We start from the raw sequence: 9,332 nt of genomic DNA on the forward strand, positions 1-9,332 counted from the left end.
GAATTGATTCCCCGGCCAAAATCCAAGCCTACTCCGGTGAACTAACCGGAAATTCCCAAATTCAGTGATTTCGGGCTTAAATTAAAGCTTATAGCAATTACAATCTATTTAAAGTTTCAATAACGATCAACAATCTCCTAATATCCCAAGAACTCGAAATCAAAAACGAGAAAAACAAGAACTTCGACCTTAGGCAAAACCGAACCAAAATTTACGTTTTAATACACTAAATCAATCACTGAAATCTCAGGAACATTAATCAGCCATCAAAAGCATCAAACAACTCCTTAATCAATAAAACCGAATTTAACTAACAAAAACAATGAAATAAATAAAATAAAGGATAATTAACCTTTGTTGTTGATGTTTGTACCAAAAGATAGAGCTTGAAATGGGCTTTAATTCGGATATTTGAGCTTCAAGAACGAACTACAGAATCATAGGAAACCAGTGGATTGATCTTTAAAGATTCAAGAACACTCCCACACCCCCTTTTCTATTTTCTGAATTTTTATTAATATTTATGAAAATTCTGAAAATAAAAATAAATAAAATATAGGTAATTTGGTATTTATATTAACAGAAAATAAATACCCCTAAAATCAAATAAGGGTGTTTTTATCGCCTAATTACAATAATTAAGCCCCAAAATAATAATTACGGGAAATAATTTTAAAATGATAAAATACAACATTAATATCAAAATTTCCCAAAAATTACGAATAATTAGAAAATACAAAAATAAAGGGTATTTGAAATGCGAAAAATACATTCATACGCGCATAAATCGAAATAAAACGAGTATCTTAATAAAGACGCTAATAAATATGTGTCCCGATTGCAGATAAGTTCATATAATTGCAATTTAAAACATATTTTAATCATTCGAAAAATTTTCTGGCCCGCACAGAAACATACATAACAGTTATATCATCTCATAACATGGCATTAATCACTTTAAATTTATAAAACACTTAATATTTATTTATTTAACATATAATATTCACATAATTTTCCCGGTTATTACATGTATCATCAATTTAATGTGTATTGTGTATGGTTATCATATGGGTGTTAATTTTAAGCAATTTTTCTAAGTATTTGGTGTTTATCGGGTTTTTAGGCTATATACAGGGGAATTGCTCCATTATTTCCTACCAGGTCGAAATCTGGTAGGAACGGCTCCTGGTGGGGCCCAGAACTTGTGTACGCAAGCACCAAAACCTACCAATATTGGTAGGAACATTGGTAGGAACTGATCGAAAAATAATATTAAAATGACCCCACTACAAGAAATTTTCTTTAAGACAACGGTTGTTCACCGTTGTTTGACGTCAAAATTTTTCTTTGAATACCCAGCACAGTGAGACAACGATTTTTTAACCTTTGTTAGAACAAGATAGCACAACAATTATGCAAGACTTGTTTCAGTGTAGGACAAACAACAGAACTGAAAAGAAAAGCGTTGTTGAAAACAAAGTAAAACAACTATTTTAGTTCTACATAATGGCAAATTTGTGTCGACTAAGAGTAATTAATGTTTTCGTAAATGTTGTGTCTATTGCAAACAATGGTAATTTTAATTTCACTATTGTCTGAAAATATAACAACAACGGTTTTGAATAAAAGCCTTTGTTCTAGATTCTTTGAGACAATGGCTTTTATATAGCACCTTTGTGTGGATGGTCTTAAAGCAACAGTTTTGTTCAAATCAATCATTGTGTACATTCTTTTAAACAATTGCTTGAATATCGAGTAGGTATTCACCCTTATCTCAAAACTATTTAGACGACATTATTTAAAGTAGTCACATTGTTTTTTATATTTTGAGACAACACTTTATAATTTTTACCAGTTACTTGAATATTATTGACACAATGGTTTACAATTTTAACCTATTTGATTATCTAGCATAAGGCAACTGTTGATAATGTACTACTTAAGGTGACTGTTGTTTAAATATACACGGTACAATAGTTTTTTTTGCTTTGAATCACCATTATCTGTTAAAGTGTAAAATTTTTGAATACAAATTCACATTTCATGCACAGCACCTGCGGAAACTTAAAACTAAAATTTATCCAATCACAAATCCATATAAAACTAAATCCATATCATTCAATCCATCAATACGCAAACTATCGGTCTACCAACACAATCCAATCCAACCAAATAAGAACTACATCCATACAACTTAATACTTGACTACAATTTCAAGCAAAACCGAATAACTAAACGATCTGACCAAAGCATAAGTACTTCTACCAAACATCCAATGGTTACTTAACATCTCACATCGCCAACTACATATATGAAAACTTAAACTTGACCAAATATTTCTAAAGAAAAAACCCTCAATCCAGAACCTTAACTTGCATAGTTTTTCATAAAATATATTACAAATTCAACACGAATCTTGTTTATGTCATCATCAGCATACACCGAGTTCGACCTACGCATCCACTGAAAAACCATCCAAAATTTTTGTAAGTCACATATGCTACTAACGTACGCATAAATACCAAGTTGGTGATAAAATCCAAAGAAAGTGAATTTCTTACCTTAGTAACAAAGTCAAGCTCTTTGTCATGAATTATTTCCTTCATGTACCCCATAACGAACAGGCCACACTCCTTGTTCTCCGTTTGCACTAGAACTCCCTGAAAAAAGCAAACACAAATTAAATTACAATTCCAAACAAGACAGAAATTAAAATTATGAGAAAGAATTATTACCGCCATATTCTCCCATAATACTTGGAAAAAGGCTATAAGTAGGCCGTTTGCTGTTGCTATTCTTTGAAACCTTATACAGATCCTCCTTATACAGCTTAATGGCACTATAAACAAATATATATATATATATGAACAAAATAACAAAATTGTGCAAAATATATTTTTAACAAGATAACATACAAGTCAAGACTCGTATCTACAAACTTTATAAGTTGTACTTACTTGTCGACAACATCCACCCATTACCCGTTTGCAATTTGACGTTTAAGAGGGTCCATGTAATAGACCATCTCTACTTCGGGTTTCACAACTATCAACGTCTAGTGGGTCCTACAAAAATATGAACAAAGGTGCATAATAAATTGAACAAATAATAAATGTTAACAGTTCTAGTAAAGCTAACATAATGAGATTCACCTTCTAATAAAATTGAACCCTAAATTACCGTAAAAATTCAACTTACAATTTTCAAGGAATATTATCAAGTTCAAAATCAAAATTATACTCATGTATTATAAATTTGTAACTTAAATTGTCTTAAGAAATTAAATTAAAAATGGTCGTATATATGGTCATTTTAATCTCAAAAATTTATTTAAGAGAATGACTTATTAGCTAGCAATAGTATAAATACTCGCACATCATTGTAAGACATCAAAAAATATTGGACTTTGTTAACACCCTTGAAACGTGTAGCTAGTGCACGTGACATCTACGCTGCAGTACCACATCCAATGGGACCAATCGTGCTAGGATCTACGAAGCTTATCATGCTCAATATCTTATTCCTTTTCACATATTCATTTAAGAAGCTACTTATATTATTAGGCAGTAGTGAGTAAAGATTCTGACTTTAATTCCGGAAAAATGAATAAAGAATTTTTAACACAAAACCTTACTAAATATAAAGGAAAATGACAGATCCTGCTATTTCACCTCCAGAGTACACCGCATGTACATCTGATAAGAATATAGTTTGCTTCTTTGTCAAGCCAAAGGCTTGTTTACTCAACTCAAAAGAAAAAGTTTGACCATCACTCAAGGAATTCTTTGCCCATGTCCATAAGCGCTTCAATGCAGATGGATAATTTCCACCCATCTCAACAACCAACTTTGGTTCAACATCTTCAACTAATATATATGACTTCTTCGATTTCTTGGCAAGACCTTTCTTGGTTCTCTAAAAAAATTGTATGTTAAAATAGTAAAAATAAACATGCTGAATAAATACATTCTAAATATACTAAAGATTCTAAAAAAATGGTCTGATCTTTGGAGCATAAAAGACATGAATATTGATATTTTTTCCTTCTAAAATCAGGTCTTTTGGCCATGCAATAAAAGTTCCCATTGCCTCTTGCACACGCATAATTTCGTCGCCAATAGGGAAGGGAATCTTAGAATTACCTTCAATGACTTGAGTAATTGACACTCTTGCATTCTTTTCTCCAAGTCTTACTCCATGGATAGTCTTCTCATGCCCTTCAACAACTGGGACTTTATCAATTTTGCAAAGGCAACAATGTTGTTCAATGATCCAACTGCCAGTTTGCATAAAGAACTATCTGAAGCATCTTTCACGTCCTCACCAACCATATTTTGATTATCCTCACCAGCCACCTTCTGATCATCCTCACCAGCCACCTTGTTAACATCCTCACCAGACATCTTGTTATCATCCTCCCCGGACACCTTGTTATTGTACGGAAGATCTTCCCCCAAATCAACAAAAAAAAATCAATCATTTCTACTTTATGAACAACTCGCTCATCTTCAATCGAAAATATCATCCTCTCCGTTTCAGGTGTTCTCAGATCATTTAAACATGCATCCCCTTCAACCCAACCTTAGAATGACAACTTGCTTGTTGGGAAGCAGATTTTGGACTATCTTGATGTCCAAACTTTGTCATTAAAAGATCTGCTCTGATATTTTCAAATTGACCAATCCAGAATGCATCTCTCTCTTTAATTATTTTTGGAGTCTCAATTTCCATGAACTTTCTAACTCCCTCGCGTATCTTTTCATCCACTGTGCTCGCTTTCTTCTGCCTTGGAAGATCAAAATAACCTGACTATTTCACATAAGATCCTTGACCACGTACTCTTCCTCCATGCTCAGACTTACCAAGCGCTATCATTAAAACATCATTAACACCTTCCACTACGACTTTTCCTTCCTTAACCTCCTCCTTCATCTTTTCCTACAAAATTAAGAGTATCATTGTTTTAATCTTAGCTATTCCTATATAAAAAATCTAATATGTTTATGCATGTAAAAAAATTGTACTTATATAATAATAAAGAGTTCAAAGTTCGTTAACAGTTTAGAAAAAAAAGTTCAAAACACCAGCTAATTAATATATTTTCAGCAACTGCATCATTTGAAAATCAATAACTTACAATTTCCTTGGCTTTTTCTGCAACTACGTCATTTAAAAAATTTCCATCTTTGTCCTTCATTGCCTCTCATTGTAAGTTATTTAATTTCATCAATCTCATCATTTAATCTCATTGTAAGTTATTTAATTTCAGTGTAGTTAAAGTGAACTTTGTGTGTGATTTATGTGTGTGTATATGTTGTGTATCTACTTTAAGCAAATAATATTGATGAATTAATGCATATATATGAGATATGTTGATTTATACATTTTATTTGATTTATACTGAATTTATGGTGAAGTGAAATTGAAATGTAATTTGTTGATATTGTAGATGTCAAATGTAAATCGTGATTGAATGTTTCACCGTATGAAAAGTGATCGCATTACATTAACGGAAGAGTATAAAAATGGTGTTGAAGAATTTTTAGATTCGGCAAGAAGGTTTGGTTTGACAAATGACAAGATATTTTGTCCTTATAAGAATTGTAAAAATAATATGTGGGAAATTTAAATACCATAAAGTTTCACGTGTATGGTTCTGGATTTTTTGAATCCTATACGATATGGACGTTGAATAATGAGAAAAATGGTGAAAATTTTGAAATTGGGATATGAAAAAATTGATGTGTGCGAGATTAATTGTATGTTTTATAATAATGATGAAAAAAAGTTGTTTGTGACATTTTTAAAGAGGATCGTTACAAAGATGTCTTGGGGGAAAATGGAAGAAAAATACCTAGGAAGATCTTAAGACATATTCCGTTTATTCCCCGTTTACAACGGTTATACATGTCGGAGCATACGGCTAAACATATGACCTGGCACAATTATAGAGAAGTAAAAGAGGGAGAACTAACTCACCCCTCGGATGGAGAGGAATAAAAATGTTTTGATAAGCGATACCCATCTTTTGCAAAGGAGTTTCGTAATGTTCGACTTGGATTATCGAGTGATGGTTTCAATCCATTAGGAAATTCCAGAAACAATGTGTATACATTGTGGCCGGTTGTAGTGGTCGTGTATAATATACCTCCTTCTATGTGTATGAAAAGATCGTTCATGTTTATGACACTACTAATTCCGGGTCCGGATAATTCAAAAAAAATCTCAATGTCTTTCTAAGGCCCCTTATCAAAAATGAATTATTTATTTTATGGCAGAGCGGAGTTGAAACTTATGATCAACATTTGAAGAAAAAATTTATCATGAAAGTGGCACTTATGTGGACAATTAGTGATTTTCCCGGTTTAGGTATGCTTAGTGGATGGTCAACAAAAGGGAGGATGGGATGTCCGGTTTGTGTTGGAAATGTACAAGGTTTCCAACTCAAGAATTCCGGAAAATGTTAAGTAAATGTTTGTTAAGTAAAGGAGGTTTTTTTTGCTAAATTAGATGTATTATAAACAAAGGGATTAACCCTTAGCAACTCTATGACATGCCATAGAGTGGAAAGCTATCTATAACCAATCTAAAAAACATGCAGATTGGAGATAGAAAGACCAAAAACTACAAACTAGGAAGCACAAGTAACAAGGTCAGGTCTTTTACAAATAATTTTGGAGAACCAAATAGAAGTAGCTAGTCTAGCATTAATATCCTGGATGATCCCTTGGAGAAGCTTGTGAGGACCAAAGACGCCCCTACCATGAGCACGAGCATTCCGCTCACGCCAGACCTGATAGCAAAAAATCTGGATCTAGCAAAGGGCTATTAAACTCTTGGATTTGTCTTGAAGATGGAGAAGAAAATGCAAAAACTCAGGCCCAGAATTGCCAACAACCAAGAGCGAGAGAGAATCCATCAACTTGCCCAGGAGCCAATGACTATAAGTACAAAAAAAGAACAGATGGTTGATTGTTTCATTAGCAGAAATGCAAAGATAAATTGCTGACAAGAAGTAATACCAAATCTGTGAAGGCGAACTAGAGTGTTGAGTCGACCATGACAGGTTAACCACATCTTGTGAGCGTAACGAGTGACACGTAACTTACGCCAAACTGCATTGTGCCAACCAAAGTGCCTCTGTTTTGAATAGAATTCTAAATGTTCCAAACCTTGATTTTAGAAGCATCAATACCGTCCCAAAACAAACAGTCATGGCCCAAGCAGCTGATGGAAGGGAAATCAAAGCATTGTAACCATTCATTAAGCAACGAATCAAGGTGATGGTGCCTTAGGTTAGGTCTCGGCAGATTCCAGCAGCCCCTGCTAATAATTTTGCTTACCTTATCAGAGTGGTGAAGCCCATATTGAGAGATAATCACTGAAGATTTAGTGTTTGCAAGACAAATATTTCCCCACCATGGTTCAAACCATAAGGACACATTTTCCCCAGTAGAAATCGAGTAGTAGATAAATTGTAGTGCCATTGAGCGAAGTCTAAGGATTTTTCTCCAAATCCAAGAAGCATCAATTGGTAAATCGAGAGTCCAGAAGTGTTTATTCTTCAACACAATTTTGTTAACCCACGTAGGCCAAAGAGACTTATTATGTATGATAACCCGAATGAGATGAATCAAAATTTGAGTTCGATTCCAATCTACCATGTTTTTAAGGCCTAAACCACCTTCCTCCCTAGGCAAATAAACTATGGTCAAAGATACTTTGGCACCCCCTTTGTGATTGATATTCCCTTTCCAGAGAAATCTAGATAAGTGCGATTGAATATTAGCATGAACGGCCATTGGAAGAAGGAAGTGATTACCCCAAAAGGCTTCAATAGCATGAATCACTGACTTAATGAGCAGAGTTCTTCCAGCAAGCGAGAGTAACAAGTTTTCCCAAGAGTTGAGCCTCGAAGTTATTTTCTCAATCAAAGACATGTAGTCATTAATGCACATCTGTGAGGAGATTAACGGGACCCCAAGAAAGTGAACTGGTATATTACCTCTAGGAATCGCAAATGTTGAATCAAACCAATCAACAAAGTCCTGATCGCAGTTGCACAAAAAACGTGTGCTTTTATGTATGCTTGGCGACAGGCCACTCCATCTTGAAAAAAGTTTTAATCGACTCCATGATATGTTGGACAGGAATCTTGGAGCCATGAGCAAAGAACAAAACATCATCCGCAAAAAAGATGGAGAGGACATTCGGGTACTTTATTGAGAATGGAGCTCCTTGCAGCGCCAATGGAACTTAAACCCTTCGGGTACTTTATTGAGAATGCACGAGAGGACATTCATACACAAGGCAAAAATATACGGTGACAAGGGATCGCCTTGCCTAATACCTTTAGTACCTTTAAAGAACCCATGAACCACTCCATTTAACATAACAGAAAATCTTGTAGAAAAAATGCAAGCACTGATCCACTTTATGACTTTTTCTAGAATTTGAACCCTTCTTAGAACGGCCAAAATAAAGTCCCAATGCACCGAATCAAACGCCTTGGGCAAGTCGATCTTTTTTTCCCATTTTGGGGTGCTAGTTTCCCTCTCGTAACCAAGAAACAACTCCTGAGCTAACAAAATATTATAAGAGATAAAACGCCCAGGGATGAAGGCTGATTGAGCAATATCAACCAAGAAGGGCAGAATAAGCTTCAACCTAGAGGCCAAGATCTTGGAAATGCACTTATAAATGACAGTACAAAGAGATATAGGATGAAAATCTTGCATACAGGTAGGACTTAACTTCTTAGAAATCAACAAAATAAAAGTAGAGTTCGAACCTGGGGGCAAGAAACCAGGGACAAAAAAAATGCCTGACAGCCTCACAAAAACTCGGACCTGTGATGGACCAAGCCGCCATAAAAAATTCTACATTGACCCCATCCGGACCAGGCGCCTTATTCTTTTTCATTTTTCGAATTGTATCAAAAATAAGCGCATGAGTTACAGGAGCTTCAAAAAGACTAGCTTGATAAGGAATAACTATAACGACCGAGAAATTACGTTTGTATTATATTCTAATAAAGATAATTTATGTGTATTATTATGTGATTAAGTGTGTTGAGTCATAAAACCCTAACTTCTAGGTGCTACGTGTTGTCTATTTTGATCGGAATGTATTTCGGGTATTCATTGAGTGATTTATTATAAGTTATAGGTTTTATATCAAAATCCGTACAGCTCGAACAATGTTTTAAAAGCCCGTATTTCAAACAAAATCATTGGCCCTATTTTTCCAAGTATGGCCTATACCACATTGATATTCTGAACATCTAGACGTTTTACAAATTTACCTCTTTTGCGAAAAACAACTTTTCCGGG

At 34.3% G+C, this 9,332-nt stretch overlaps 1 protein-coding gene across 1 annotated transcript; it reads right to left on the bottom strand.

Moving 5' to 3' along the window:
• Positions 1 to 6,631: 6,631 nt before the first annotated feature.
• On the bottom strand, positions 6,632 to 8,922 carry LOC141690920 (uncharacterized). Its single transcript, XM_074495675.1, has 4 exons — positions 8,792 to 8,922; positions 8,496 to 8,667; positions 7,344 to 8,048; positions 6,632 to 6,793 (listed from the first exon to the last, which is right to left on the bottom strand). Exons 1-4 carry the CDS (start codon positions 8,920 to 8,922, stop codon positions 6,632 to 6,634), a joined length of 1,170 nt encoding a protein of 389 aa, XP_074351776.1.
• Positions 8,923 to 9,332: the final 410 nt, after the last annotated feature.

This window comes from Apium graveolens, chromosome 10 (genome assembly GCF_009905375.1).
Source record: "Apium graveolens cultivar Ventura chromosome 10, ASM990537v1, whole genome shotgun sequence".
NCBI classification, from domain to species: domain Eukaryota; kingdom Viridiplantae; phylum Streptophyta; class Magnoliopsida; order Apiales; family Apiaceae; genus Apium; species Apium graveolens.